The sequence below is a fragment of the Amphiprion ocellaris genome, chromosome 15, assembly GCF_022539595.1.
Source record: "Amphiprion ocellaris isolate individual 3 ecotype Okinawa chromosome 15, ASM2253959v1, whole genome shotgun sequence".
In the NCBI taxonomy this organism is placed as follows: domain Eukaryota; kingdom Metazoa; phylum Chordata; class Actinopteri; family Pomacentridae; genus Amphiprion; species Amphiprion ocellaris.
In genome coordinates, this window is record NC_072780.1 from 33887037 (window position 1) to 33902783 (window position 15747).

General features: G+C 39.5%; 1 protein-coding gene and 1 long non-coding RNA gene across 2 annotated transcripts; one reads left to right on the top strand and one right to left on the bottom strand.

The window, feature by feature from the left end:
- Window positions 1-359: 359 nt before the first annotated feature.
- On the bottom strand, window positions 360-6596 carry edn1 (endothelin 1). Its single transcript, XM_055017650.1, has 5 exons — window positions 6381-6596; window positions 6032-6182; window positions 5610-5759; window positions 5390-5455; window positions 360-1579 (listed from the first exon to the last, which is right to left on the bottom strand). Exons 1-5 carry the CDS (start codon window positions 6439-6441, stop codon window positions 1462-1464), a joined length of 546 nt encoding a protein of 181 aa, XP_054873625.1. The 5' UTR covers window positions 6442-6596; the 3' UTR covers window positions 360-1461.
- An 826-nt stretch (window positions 6597-7422) lies between these two features.
- Window positions 7423-13060, top strand: LOC129350621 (uncharacterized). The gene is made up of 2 exons (XR_008604089.1): window positions 7423-11610; window positions 12557-13060. It is a non-coding gene; the product is annotated as an uncharacterized LOC129350621 (long non-coding RNA).
- The last annotated feature ends 2687 nt before the right edge of the window (window positions 13061-15747 follow it).

Sequence of the window (15747 nt, forward strand, 5' to 3'; positions counted from 1 at the left end):
AAATCTATTTTTTTCCACATTTTCAAACTTTAAAACGGGTCAATTTGACCCACAGAACAACACAAGGGTTAAAGAATATCATTAGAAGGCAGAAAGCAAACAATGAGCTGGATGTTTGAAATGTGAGGCGCTGAAAGAAACCTTAAATCTACGTTCAGCTGACTGAGAAATTGCAGGGTTTGGCAGAGACATGAAAGGGAAGCTGTTTGGTTGCTCTTTACCTCCACATCAACACTTCGTTATCAAATCTCTGCTGTGTTTCCTTCACTTTTGCTCTTTGTGTTCTGTTATCCAGCCCTAAACCCTCCAGAGCCGACAGATGATTCTCAACCAACAATAAGAACGAAGGAGTCGATCCGTCGGGTTTAAATAAGTGTAAAAATTTATTACAGTTTGGCCACATTATGGCAGCTTAGTGGAAAAACCATTTCACAGAAATGACACGGACCAATACAGCCTTCAAATTACATTCATGTGGAACAAGAATAAATAAATAGAGCACGACAGTGAAAACATAAATTAGGATAAATGCTCAGAAGTCTGTGATGAGTGAGGAAAAACTCCCAGCAGCTGGCGAACAGGAGACGACCTGTCGTTTGTGTAAATGCAGTAAAACAGTTTCAGTCGGTGAAGAACGTGGAGAGAAGCCACGACACGAGGAACACCATCCCTTTAGAACCGGCTCTTCCACAGACGGAGGGGACTGAATTCCCCTCAGGAGTCTGAAATGGTATTTGGTGTTTTCTACAGTCCAGAGGAGAGTCAGCGAGTGTCCTTGGTTTAGCAGATTGTGGCTGAGTCCTCTGCTCAGCTGATCTCCTCAGATTGTCCCAGACCTCGGCTGAAGTGCAGCCAAGTCGAGTTGTGAAAGCTCTGCTGCAGACGTGGAGGTTTGTAGGCGTCAGGTGGCCTCAGGTGGCCTCAGGTGGACTCATGTGGCCTCAGGTGGACTCAGGTGGACTCATGTGGCCTCAGGTGGACTCAGGTGGACTCAGGTGGACTCATGTGGGCTCAGGTGGACTCAGGTGGCCTCAGGTGGACTCAGGTGGGCTCAGGTGGCCTCAGGTGGCCTCAGGTGGACTCAGGTGGGCTCAGGTGGCCTCAGGTGGACTCATGTGGCCTCAGGTGGACTCAGGTGGGCTCAGGTGGGCTCAGGTGGACTCAGGTGGGCTCAGGTGGACTCAGGTGGACTCATGTGGCCTCAGGTGGACTCAGGTGGGCTCAGGTGGCCTCAGGTGGACTCAGGTGGACTCAGGTGGGCTCAGGTGGGCTCAGGTGGACTCAGGTGGACTCAGGTGGCCTCAGGTGGACTCATGTGGCCTCAGGTGGCCTCAGGTGGACTCAGGTGGCCTCAGGTGGACTCATGTTGCCTCAGGTGGGCTCTGCAGTGCCTTCAGGACCCCCCTCTGGCTGGTGGTTCTAAGACCTTCCTGTGAGAAGGCGTAGAGGCGTCCTTCTGGTCTAGGAGGCCGAGCCGTGACCCTCCCAGGCTCTGACTCGGTGCCGTTGTCTCACCCTCCACTTCTCCAGCAGCAGGCGGGTTTTCTGCGCTACCGGCGACACCCGGTTACCGGCCAGCCTGTAAACCAAGACGGAAAACAGTCAGACGTCTGAACCGTCCAGGACGCTATAAAAATCACATTACTGTCGTTAAATCAACAGACTACTGATGCGAAGAATGAGCCCAACAAGATTAAATACTGGAGTGTTATTTTATCTGAATAATTAACATATTCAGAGTTAAAATCCTTCAAATTCACATTTAACCCTCCTGTTGTCTTCATTTACAGGCACCAAAAAATACTGTTTCCTTGTCTGAAAAAAATCCAAAAATTCAGGAAAAAAAATTCCCCAAATTTCTGAAAATTTGCAGAACCTCCAGGAAGAAAATTCCAATAATTCCTGGAAAGTTCCCTTAAATTTTTTATTTTTTAAAAATCCCCTAAATTTGGCAAGAAAATTCTTGTAAATATTTTCAAAAAATGAGTAAAAATCTTCCAAAAAATCCTAAAAATATCTAAAGTGATTCCATATATTTCAGTAAAACCTAATATTTTCTTTAAGAACATTCACATAAAAATCAACCAAAATCCAGTGAAATTCGATGAATTTTGGTTGATTTTTATGTGAATGTTCTTCAAGAAAAATTTTTAAGATTTCTTTTTTTCCACCAAAAAATGTCCAAAGATTTCCCAAAAATGTTGAAAATGTGGACATCAGAAGTTTCACTGTGAAAATCTGTTTTTTTTCCCCCACATTTTCAATCTTTAATTTTGACCCACAGGACGACACGAGGGTTAATAAGCAGAAATCTGTTTTATTTCCTCCTGTATGATGGTAAACTGAATATGTCTGGGTTTAAATCAGCGTCATGTGTGTTTAGTCAGTGGCTGGTTAGCTTAGCTTAGCATCAACACTGAAAAATGAGGCTAACAGCTAGCTAAAAGAGTCTCAAAGGAAGCCTAAATATGGTTCATTGGTTACAAACAAGAATATAAAAACTGCAGTCATGACTCCAGATTTATATTTAACAGTGTGGACAGAAATAGTGCAGCAACGATTGTTCAATTAGTCATCAGCTCATCAATCAGTGGCTAACTAATTGACAAATAATTGATCTGTTTGAGAAAAAAAGGTAAAAGATCGTATTTAAGAAGCAAGAATCTAAGATTCCCTTCAAAAAATCTATAAAATATTATTTAACCTGACTCTAATTTATATTAACACTGAGACCCTACAGTAATAATGATCAGGGAGCTCAACCTCCTTAATTAAATGTAAGGCAAAGACTTTATGCATTGAAAAAATATGTTTTTAACACCTTTTTTGGGTGCAATTTACTGCTAATTTACAGGTTTCTCCTGTTTTCATAAAATTACAGACAATATCCAGAAAATTCTCAGAAAAAAGGTGTCAAAACTGATAATAATCTCCATTTTTAAAAGAGTAAATTATTATTATTATTATTATTATTATTATTATTATTATTATTATTATTATTATTATTATTATTATTATTATTATTATTATTTGCAGTGTTTGACCATAAATTACTCTATTTTTTTTCTGTATTTTACTCAGCAAAACATCTCATTATTTTAAAGATATTTTAACATTATTTGGAAGAAAAATTCTGCATATTCAGGACTGGAAAATAGCGTTTTGTTAAACTGCAGATAATAACTGGTAATTATAGTATTATTTTATATATAGGTGGGAAAATAACAATCTGTTCTTTTAAAAAGTGTGACCATAAAATGACACAACTGTATTTAAATCAGCTAAAATATTATTATTTTCAGATATTTGGAATTATTTTTGAAAGCTTCAGTATTCCATCCTCTGATTTCTAGCAGATTTGTTTATTTAGTGTTGATAATTTAGGAGGTTAACCTGACAAATGTGAGATAAACTACAGCAGACATCAGTATCCTGGATCGTCTGTGAACAAGCTTCTGTTTTTATTCTATTTTTAATAAAAGCTGAACTGGTAAGTGGGTGGGTTCAGCTGTCAGAGCAGGTTTCTGAGCAGTTTGTGCATCTCCTGAGTTTCCAATTATTAATATGTCAGAGAGCAGACTGATGTGGCGCCTCCGACCGAGAGCTTCCAGACATGATGGAACATGAAGATGAGCTCCAGAACCACTCGGTTCTCACACTGGAGATGAATTCCAAACAATCTTAGCGGCTTTGAGGAATTCACTGAGCTGCTCAGTCATCAGCATCCACAGAGGATTCCTCCTCTCTGCTGTTTTATCTCTAAAAACACCAGGATCTCTCCAGATTTGGAGAACATCTGGGCTTCAAAATGTGTGAAAAATCAACCTTTCTGCTCCACAATGATCAATAATAGGTATTGATGGGCTCAGCTTCTTCTTCCATGTTTTCTGTACTGTTTGCTAACTCTACTCTAATCCATGCTAATGTGATCTTTTTCTCAGCAGTAGAAGCTAGATATTTAGCTGCTGTTACTGCTGACCAAGAGGACAAACTGACTGATGGAAAACAGTCCAAAGAATTAGTCTGATCCTGATAATATGAGGTAGAGGGAGACATTCAATCAAGGCTGACAATGGGATGAAAAGATGGAAAATAGAAGAGAGGACATAGCTTTGCTCTACACATTCTGTAGAAACACTGTTGGATGATGGAAACGACATAAACAAGACACAAAATGACAAAAACAAGACACAAAATGACAAAAACGACAGAAAATGGCAAAAACAAGACACAAAAGACAAAATCAAGACACAAAACGACAGAAACAAGACACAAAACGACAAAAACAAGACACAAAATGACAAAAACAAGACAAAATGACAAAAACACGACACAAAATGACAAAAACAAGACACAAAATGACAAAAACGACAAAAAATGGCAAAAACAACAAAAACAAGACACAAAAGACAAAATCAAGACACAAAATGACAAAAACAAGACAGAAAATGGCAAAAACAAGACACAAAAGACAAAATCAAGACACAAAATGACAAATACAAGACACAAAACGACAAAAACTATAGAAAATGGCAAAAACAACAAAAACAAGACACAAAACACAAAATCAAGACACAAAATGACAAATACAAGACACAAAACGACAAAACAAGACACAAAAGACAAAATCAAGACACAAAATGACAAATACAAGACACAAAATGACAAAAACAATAATCAAAACAACCAAAACGAGACATAAAACAACAAAAACAAGGCACAAAAGACAAAATCACGACACAAAATGACAAATACAAGACAGAAAACGACAAAGCAAGATAGAAAACGACAAAAAGAAGACACAAAATGACAAAAACAAGACAACAGAAACAAGACATAAAATGACAAAACGAGACATAAAATGACAAAAATGAGACACAAAATGACAAAAACGAGACACAAAATGACAGAAATGAGACACAAAAAGACAGAAACATCATCACCAGGTTCTGCTAACATGTTGTGGGAAACGTTCCATGAATAATAATTATTATTTAAAATATTGTGTTGATTAAAAAAAGAGGCATCAATGAAAAAATAAAACCAGAAAAGTAGATTTAAATGAGATTCTAACTGTTTTATCAGAGATCCAGTTTGGTCATCAGGGGGGAGGACAAGAGAAAAATGGCATTTTAGGGGAACTCCAGACTTATTTGGGATTTATAATATTTTAAACATTCTTTTCTCCTAGTTTTTATAGATTTGGTCTCAGGACAAGAACATTTACACACTGCTGATGTTTTAGGGTTTTGAATTATTTGAAAGTTGAAGTAAAATGTCCTCCAGTTTAGGAATGACCCAGCTGTTTTAATTTATTATTTTTTAAATCTCAGCCCTGAGATGTTTTCCTCCACAGAGGAGATGTTGGTCCAGTTATTTATCATCTTACCTCCTGATGCTGTCCGCTGCCGGCTGCTGTCTGCCCTCCGGGGATCGGATCTCTGTGGAATCATACCTGAGGGTGACACGAGAGTCATTTCCACGCACGTTAAATGACAACCTGCTCCCAGGTGTGATGCAGAAACCACACACTGGAGGCGGCTTGACTTTAATTCTGTTATTTTTAGCCTCGCTTGGTTCGTTACTGTTGCTGCCGCTAAGTTACTCACCTGCGCAGGTTTCTATTCCCGCAGAAAGTCCCGCATGTGGCGTCGTTTCCCCGCAGACACCGGCAGCGCGGGGCTCCGCTGGTTGCCATGGAGTCCGCGAGTGCGCGCCTCGTCCGCGGCGCGTTGCCCAGTCCGTAGGAGACCACGCGCCTGGACAGAAACGTTCAAATTAACGGTGGAGTCCTGGATACTAAGCAAACATTAAAGCTAAAAAACACGGCAAAACTAGACTTCTTCAGACTTTTATACCGAACAAACTACACGTACAAGACTGACAAGGTAGGAAAAAATAATTCTCTGTATAATGAACTCCTCATAAAGTTATTATTATGTTAGATCTCTAGCTTTACCAGTGTTAGCTCCTAGCTTTGTCTCCTCACCTGAACTACAGTATTAATGCGTTTCTTCGTAGTAATACTCACTCAGGTGTGTTGACCCATATAATGTCCAGGTGGCAGAAGTACACGCACTCCTTGTCCAGGAAAGTGGCGCAGGAGCAGCGCTTGTTCCGCACTCGGTGCCGCAGGTTGCCGGTGGAGGCGGTCGGTGCGTCTGCGACCGGAGCCGGTAGAGCTGCGATTAAAGCATCGTTATGAAAACACGGTGTTAAAGTGACGGTAAAGTCAGGGAGAGAGTGCGGTAATCTGCTGAAAGTGCGCAGCGGAGGGTGTAATTCACATTTAAGCTGCTAAATGACAGAAAGAATCCAGTTACTGCGGGTCTGAAATGAGTGTTTGCGCTAAATAGATGGAATTAAAGAGCAGCTGTTACCTGTGCAGGAAATCCATGGGAACATCACTGATAGCACGGAAATAAAAACGTATAGATCCATTTGTGCAGGTTCTTGTAAAACCAAACAGAGGGTAAATGTGAGTAATCCTTCAGAGGTGATGGATGAGCAGGTCTCCGTCCTCCTCTGGTCCTCCAGCGGTCTGTCTCCTACATGTGCAGCCCTTTGACTTTATAGCAGCTCCCACCTCCCCTCCGCCTCCCGCCGCTCCCGCCGCTCCCGCCGCTCCGTCCTCCGGTCTGGACCCGCGCTCTGCTGCTGGTTGGTCTCCGGAGCCCGATAAGGAGCTGAATAGGCCGCGAGGAGGACCTGCAGCTGGAGGTCCTGGCTGGGGGGTCCAGGAGAGGCTGGATGATTGGAGGAGACCTGAGACTGACTGATGGAGGGGTGCTCTGATTGGACAGCAGGTGGCAGTAGAGGGACGGCGTTAGCAGGAAGTACTGCAGACTGAAGTACTGCGGACTGGAGTACTGTAGGTAGAAGTACTGCAGACTGGAGTACTGTAGGTAAAAGTACTGCAGACTGGAGTACTGCGGACTGGAGTACTGTAGGTAAAAGTACTGCAGACTGGAGTACTGTAGACTGAAGTACTGTAGGTAGAAGTACTGTAGACTGAAGTACTGTAGGTAAAAGTACTGCAGACTGAAGTACTGCAGACTGAAGTACTGCAGACTGAAGTACTGCAGGGCTGTTAAAGATCACAGCATTATTTTGAAGTAAAATATATTTAAGTACAGTACAGTGTTAAAACCTGTGCATTAATTATCATTATTTAGTAAATATAAAACCATGTGCAAAATCAGTATTTTCTACATGTATATATCTTCTATACATAGTAAATATTAAAAATACTCTGAATATATATATATATATATATATATATATATATATATATATATATATATATATATATATATATATATATATATATATATACAGAGTATTTTTAAAATTTACTATGTATAGAAGAACCCAGTTATTTTCTATTTATTGAACAATGCAGTGCAACAGAAATATTTTCTATGTATAGAATAGTCCAGTGCAGTAGGAAGAAAAATGGAAGAAAAATTTAATAGAATCTTTGCAATATTCATATTTTCTACAGTTTCACTCGTTGCCATTGTTACTGTGCATCTTTATATTGCATACATTTGTCTTTATTTTTACCGCTGTTTGTATGTTTTTGCAGCATCTCCTTTGTTGCTGTAACCCTACACGTTTCTCCACTGTGGAATTAATACAGGATTATGTTATCCTGGAGCATTTCAAAAGTACACACATTAATAATTATGAAGCATTTATTGTTATTTATGTTAAAATATCCTGAAGTCAAAGTATGAGTGGTTTTCCCATGGGAAACTTTTCAAAAATTAGATTGACATTGAGAAGAGTCAAGTCAAATTTATATTTTAAAATTTGATATATTTTTAATCAAGGCCAGAAACCTACTTTGCTTCAGAGCTGAATGAAATGATCATGGGAGGTAGATAGGACACAAAACGCAATAGAAAACGATAAATGTTGATGAATAATAAGCTCATCAATAAAATAAAACCCAGAGACTGGACTAAAACACAGAAACAATGATGTAATTCTTATACATGACAATGAAATTATTAAAAATGTCCCAGAAAGCAGGGAGTTTTTTATGAAAGAAATGTTAGACATTGTTTATGAGAGAAAACAGACTGAAAGCAAACTAAAGTGGAATATTAACCTTATTAGACCTCAGCAGAACAATAAAAAATCACTGAGTAACATGCTTTATTAAATATTTACTCAGTCAGAAACAGATTTTAAAGTCCGTGAAAAAACGCAGAGCATTGTAAAGTACACGGTGAGTCCTCACAATCACTAATTAGACAGTCCAGCCTTTGTCTAACAGCAAGATGTTAATTATTGGAACTTGAACTGTGGATAGTTGCAGACTAAGAAGACAAAGAGGTTCAGTGGTCAGAGGAGTTTTTCCCTCTGCTTGATCTGGAATAGAGAACTGAGCTGGAACTAAATGAATTTAATGCAACTCATTCCTTGTCTCAGTAAAGGAAGTAAAGGAGTAGCAGTACACTCAGCATTACATAACCAGAGCAAACATCTTTATCTGGTGTCCACATTAAACATCGCAGGTGCAAAACAAGTGTCTTATTAATAGATCAAATCTTCTGCTTGAGTTCAGGTGGATGTAAAACCAGTGTGTTCAGCCTGAGAGATAGTTTGTGTTAAATCTGAAGTCCTTGGCCTTCCACCTTGTGCTCCACACAGCTAATTGATGACTGAGGTGATAATGATTCTACAGCATCCTGTTCATCTAATGGTTTCTCTCCACCACCAGTTTAAAAAGCTGTGGAAACCCAGCAGAACTTCATTTCCCTAAATCACACTTTCAGACACACAGCGCTGTGGGCAGCAGTGGAAAATCAACCTGTGTGTGTGTGTGTGTGTGTGTGTGTGTGTGTGTGTGTGTGTGTGTGTGTGTGTGTGTGTGTGTGTGTGTGTCTGTGTGTGTGTGTGTGTGTGTGTGTGTGTGTGTGTGTGTGTGTGTGTGTGTGTGTGTGTGTGTGTGTGTGTGTGTCTGTGTGTGTGTGTCTGTGTGTGTGTGTGTGTGTGTGTGTGTGTGTGTGTGTGTGTGTGTGTGTGTGTGTGTGTGTGTGTGTGTGTGTGTGTGTGTGTGTGTGTGTAAAAGTATCCCGACATGCTGCAGCTCTGAGGCCCCTGATCAGTCGCTGGCGTTCAGAGTTTCCACTGGCCAGGATTCCAGAAACCACCCGGGGCATCAGGAGCACATCTGTAACGTTTAGGATGAACATTTGGTGCTGGGGTTCAGCTGATGACACCATGCAGCTGCCCAGATGTTGTGGTGTTATTGTGTTGTGTAATATTTGAGAAAAGGCTCATTTTTGTTCTGACTTTGGTCCCTTCAGAGGGTCCAACCCGGCCCGCGGGACGAATTGTAAATTAGTAAAATTATAATTTTACTATAATTTCTAGACCTCGACAAGTTGTTTTGATCATAAAGTAAAATACTAGATTGCTTATTGTGCTTTTGTCATTTTGTGTCTCATTTTTGTAATATTTTGTCATGTTTTTGTTTTTTTGTCTAACTTTCATCTCATGTTTTTGTTGTTTTGTTTCTTGTTTTTGTCGTTTTGTGTTTCCTTTTTGTCTCGCTTGTGTTGTTCATCTCATTTGTGTCATTTTGTGTTTTGCTTTATTTATTGTTTTCTGTATCGCTTTTGTCGTTTTGTGTTTTTTGTCTTGCTTGTATTGTCTGTTTTTTGTTGCTTTGTAACTTTTTTGTCAAATTTTGTGTCTATTTTTGTTTTATTTTCTGTCATTTGTCTCATTTTTTGTCGTTTTGTTTCTCGCTTTTTGCATTTTTGTGTCATTTATCCATTTTTTTGTTGCTTTGTAACTGTTTTCAATTTTTTGTCTCTCTTTTTTTCTTTTGTGTCATTAAAAATTAGGAGTTGCGGTTTTTTATAGGTTATTAGGCCCACTTCAGATCAAACTGGGATGTTTGTGGCCCCTGAACTAAGATGAATTTGACTCCCCTGCTTAATGCATCTACCTCCGCTCCACTGGCAGATCCTGACCTGTAGGGGGCTCTGTTTGCTTTGCTATGACTTCATCCACAGGCTTTAGTAAGGCCTGAGGAGGAGGAGGAAGGGTCTGTAGATGGATGAGTCACCTTCTGAATGGGGTGGAACAAGGAGGTTGTGATTGTAAAGCTCTTAAGACGAGAGGGGAGTTTCTCTCATTGAGTCCAGATTGGTGCGTTTGGTCCTGTGAGGGCTCTTTACCAGGACTCTTCCTCCGGCAGAAAATAAGATGAGTTTGGTTATTAAATCAAGTGCCACTCTTTATTATTTATTTATAAATGGTGATATTTAAGGAACTTTTTGCCATTGGAGGATTGGATGTAATCACTGTTCCCTCTAAACTGCGCGCGTGCGCAATTGCGCACTGCTGACACGGTCTCCGCGCACAGAAAATCTGCGCTGCGCACAAAAAAAAAAAAAATCCAACCTAAATTGTAAATAAAATAAACACGTAACAATTCATTCTGTGCTATTTTTCAATGTGAGTCAGTGAGTGACCGGTGACTGGCTGCTGCAGCCAATGATGCGATTCACATACGTATTTACCATAGACTGTATATAATGGTATTTACGCTGCTAATCAACGTCAGGCGTCCTTATGTGCAGCCACCATTGTTCTCATAGATATGAATGAGTAGATAGGACACGCCCCTTTGAGCTGCGTGCTACAGCGAGGCTAAGCTAGTGGGGGCAAAGTTTCAGTGCGTTCTGTTGATGTAGACGGCGTGAAAACGGAAACAAGTATGCCGTCTCACTGTACTGCATACAATTACACACTGCGTCGTAGGATTGAGACAAGGAAACGTGGAATGACTTTTCATAGGTAAGAATAGTTTTTGGCTCTTTTTTCATTATGAAATCTTGTTGAGAGCTTCCAGTCTATGAGAGCTAACTAGTTAGCCACTAGCAAAACGCTAAGGCGAGCTAGCAGCTTGACAACCAAATACCAGACGATTAATAGTAGCTGTAGTATAGTTGTACAAGCAGTAGTAGTAATACTAAAAGTACAAGCAGCAGTAGTAGTATAAAATAGCTGTTAGAGTCGTAGAAGTAGTATCAGCATTTGTAATAGTATTACAAGTTGTAGTAGCAGTGCCAGTATCAGCAGCAGCAGTAGTGTACTATCACTACTACTAGTAGTAGTCACATTGCTATTACTACCACCAATACTACCAATAGTAGTTATAAAACCTAACTCATGTATATCCAGATTACCATCTATGTTCTTCCTCCAAACCCATTTTATGATTGGGATTACAGGCAGTTCTTTAGGACTGCTCTCAAATAATTGAAATGTTCCTAAACAAGGTTATACTTATCAAATTAAATAACTCTGGTCTCCAGTATATTGGCAAATTCAGTTATTTGTACTTAATTTATTAGCATGATTTCTTTTTAATATGTTGTGTACAGACTTAATTACTTGTCTGTCTACTTTTCTTACTCCATGTAGGTTTCCCAGAGACTATGGGTTGAGGAGGAATTGGAAGTTTGTCGGCTTAGACCTGGTGTCATTCCATCAGTGTTTAACTTCCCAGCTCATCTTGGAAGAGTACGTGCCAGAAAGACCACAACCAAGCAGCCTTGAGATCTTAGACAGCGTCTCCCTCAGGTGAGTGTCAACGGTGTTCACAGTCAGGTCTGTGGTAATCCTGTCAAAAAACAAAACAGAAAAAAATCTAGATTATAAATCAACATGTAACCAAAGCACTCTGTGTATAACGCCATAGTATAGGATGTAGTTCAGAAAATGTCAAAGTATAGTATGCTTTACTCAAGAATAACATAGTATGGCCTGTAGTTCATAGTACAGCATGTTGGCAAGAAAAAAAAACAAAACATAGATTATTATGTGGTTCAAAAAGCGCAAAATGATAGGATGTTGCCTAAAATTGTCATGTATGATATGTGGTTCAAAAAATGTCATAGTGCAGTATATTGTCAAAATAGTATGTAATTCAAGAAAACATCAGAGTATAATGTCGTCTAAAAAATGCCATAGAATAATAATTTCATTGCACAAGTAAAAGTATAGTAACTTTTAAAACTGTTCGAATTCTTATATGTTGCTAAAAAAAAAACAAAAAAAAACAAAACAAAAAAAATGTCACAGTAATGTATCAATTAAAAAAGCCTACAGTATAGCGTGTCGCCCAACAAACATCATAGTATAGCATGTCGCTCTAAAAACGTCACAGTATAGCCTTTAGTCCACAGCTGTCAGTAGGTGAGGAGCAACACAAAAACAGTCCAAACGCTGGTTTCCAGAGGGTTAGATGAGAATTTATTTGAAAGAGTAAGTTTACAACAACACAACATGTGAGTGGGTTAAAAACAAATGGGTGTTAGTAAAATAAAAATAAATCAACAGAACTAAAAGTGAACTTCATGTTGACATTGATGGACATTCCAACCAGGAACAAAGTAAAAGATAATCAATATGATAAAAAGAAAAAACTCTTCCTGTTCACCTCTTAAAACCCAAAAACAAACTGCAGTAGCAGCCTAAACTAAAACTACCAATGGGTTCCCTGTTTTCCTTTGTGAACAATTCAAAGGTCCCTCTCTATCTCCCCACACATCCACCAACCACTGGAACACATCTCCAAAGTTCTGCTGGACCAGCTCAGCTTCCCCTCAGAAGAAGTGCTGCCACCTGCCAGATGAAGGAGCCTTTTGAGAGGCAGCTGGCATCGTGATTGGACTGTACTTTGGTCTGTTCCAATCCAGCTTCAGCTCCAGAGACGGCAGGCGGGACGAGTCAACGGAGGCCTGGTGGACGAAGACATGCAGCTGAGTACAATCCAGAAAACAACAGAGGAGGAGTGCAGCAGCCCAGAGCCAGAACAACCAGAGTAGCATCGTATGTCTCTTAGAAAACATCATAGTATAGCCTTTGGTATGAAAAAACGCCATCATATACATCGTATATTGTACAAATAACAAGTCAAAGCAAAGAGACATACATTGTAGAATTGTAGTAATTGTGGGCTGATTGATTTACTGATTATCAGTATCTTATTTTTTACTGATTTACGGTAATAAATACATTTTAAAATGGTGCTACTTTGGCTCTGAACCTTTATCTACCTGTGGTCGCTCTGTCTTCTGGAGTGATTTGATTGGTTATACGTCACGAATAAAACTCCTTTAACTTAACATCTGTAAACAAAACAAAAACGTATCAACAAAGTTTTCTGTTAGAGTTCGTGTTCTTCTAAGTTTAACTCCAAGGTTTTAAATACTTTAATTTACTGCAAACGAATATCTACTCCAAATGTCTCACTAATAATCATTATCAGCCTTAAAAACCCACAAAACATCCCTCTATACTCAACCACACTTAGTACAGTCCGGCTCCCCCTTCTATAAACCTGCTTGGAATCTTCCACTTCCTGTTTGTCAAAGTGGCCTTCTACCTGGACAGGTTTTGTTGGAGCTCATGCAACAAACATTTTGGGTAACTGCACTTTAATATGGATGGATGACACTGAATTAGAGTCTGTTTTAATGACACTGAGTTAAGATGTGTAGCTCTGTCATTAAATAGGAAATTATTTCTCAGAATTCACAGAGAAAAGTCTGAAATGTTTGCTAGGTTAGCGTCCCACATGTTCTTTGGCTCAGCTAAAGCTAACTCTCTCCAACTTCTGGATCTCTTGAGTTGCTTGTTGTTAAAATATCTTGCTAGAGGTGCTGAAGCTCAGAAAGTCTGAGATGTTTGTTCAAAATAAGCTCATACTCAAGTCTGATCTGAACTGTCCCTCTTTTGTTGAACTTTCCCTATACTTAGGAGTTAATGACAGAGCAGCACATCCAGACTCAGTCTCATTTATGTAGAGATTAAACTTCAGTGTCATTCATTGATGTTAAAGTGCAGTTTTTCAAATGTTTGTTGCACATGCTCCCGACCAAACCAGTCCAGGTGGAAGACGATGTGAAGAGAAAGCTCCAGAGGATGAATATCACACATTTACATTGGAAATAAATGTCCTTTAATTAGACATTGTCATGTAAAAGTTGGATTTCCCTTTAATGATGTTCAAATCTTTGAGTGTTTTGTTGATGTTGGTTTCTAAATGTTTTTTGACACTCGGCCCCAAAGATTAAAACCTTTTACGGCTCACAAGCTGCCAAAATTCACACATTATCAACTATCTTTCTGACTAAACTAAGATAAAAAGTGAAAAACTGCCTGATTCCTGCATCATGAATGTAAATCTTTTTGGTTTTATGACAGTAAACTGAATATATTTGGGTTTGACATTTTATAAACCAAAACAAGAAATGAATTAGTGGAGAAAACAATCAACAGATTAATGGACAAAGAAAATGTGTTTTCCAACATATATGGCTGAATTACTCCAACATTACAAGATACATACAATTTAAATTCTATTTTATTTATATAACGCCAGTTACAGGTCAAATTGTCTCAAGACGCTTTATTTTTATATTTTTTTGTCATACTTAAAATATGACAAAGTAAGAAATTTAAAGCTCTTGACCAACCCAATTTATTATTTGGTTTTTAAGAGATTAATCGACAATTAAAATAACTTTCTCCACTAAAACTAATAAACATGAGGTCAAATAGAAGGAACAGTTTTAAATACTGCAGTCCCACGATGACAAGAATAAAGTTTGTCAACAAAAACTAAATCTGCTGGTGGATTCCATTAAGTCCTAATAAATGATAATAAAGTGTGAGACTAAAGGTTTTTGGTGCTAAAAATGTCCAAGTAAAGAGATGAAGTTGAACATGTGGATGGAGGTTGATAAAAGTTTCTCTCCCTTCATTTCTCTGGAGCGACTCCATGGATTTTATGGATGGTGGTTAAAGACCTGCTCTTCTAGTGGTCTTCCTTCTAGTCGCTGTAAAAAGTCAGTCCATCCTGGCCGACTTCAACACCTCTTCATGACAACTTGTTCTGCCTCTGACCTGGTGGAAACTCCAGAAACTCGGGAAAACCTGTGGAGACTCGAAGAACTCGTGGAGACTCGAAGAACTCGTCGGGCGGGGGAAGGTGTGGTGGGTGGTGGAGGGAGGTGGGGGAGTAGAGGGGGGAGGCCGCCACCACCTCCCCGCCTACTCTCCGCCTTGACTCCACCCAGACCTCCGCCTTGGCTCCGCCCATGTGGTCACTTCAGGAACTACGTGCCAAAGGGACGACGAATTTATTTCTTTTCATCTGATCTGTAGCCTCAGTGAGTTAAGGATTTGCCTATGGAGTGCAGGTCGCTGGTTTCAAGACAGACACTTCTAAATTTTCTTCAAAATTCTGACAAAGACAAAGAAAGAAACTGCCAGTCGGTGGTCCTTGACCTGCGGACCTTCCACTTGGCTAGTCTTCTTCTTATCCCCTGAGCTACTCGCTCAGATACTAATTCTTCTTTTTTTTGCGCATTTATCATCTATTTTTTGTCGTTTTCGAGTTTTTTTTTTAACTCGAGTCTCGACTCGACCGTTTTTCTCAGGAGGTTGGACTTCAGCCTTTGTGCTGGAGGGTGAACCCTCAGTTCCAAGACTTTCCAAAGCCTCCACACCTCCCGAGTCCTCAGGACCTGAGCTTTCACACAGTCTGAGGGCTGAAATTTTGTCCCACAGTAGTTCTCTGTTAGATTGAACTTTCAGACAGTCCAAGGACTGATATCTTCTAAGTTCCTGAGTAGTTCTCTGTTAGTTTGAACCTTCAGACAGTCTGAGGACTGAAATTTTAAAAGTTTCTCAGTACTTCTCTGTTAGTTT

Bases quoted from the DNA above. Each gene is read 5' to 3' on its own strand.
- edn1 (XM_055017650.1), bottom strand. From the start codon at position 6,441: ATGGATCTATACGTTTTTATTTCCGTGCTATCAGTGATGTTCCCATGG. The intron at 5,456-5,609 runs GTGAGTAACTTA...TGTCACCCTCAG, and splicing joins GGGAATAGAAACCTGCGCAG to GTATGATTCCACAGAGATCC. The intron at 1,580-5,389 runs GTAAGATGATAA...CTTGGTTTACAG, and splicing joins GCAGCGGACAGCATCAGGAG to GCTGGCCGGTAACCGGGTGT.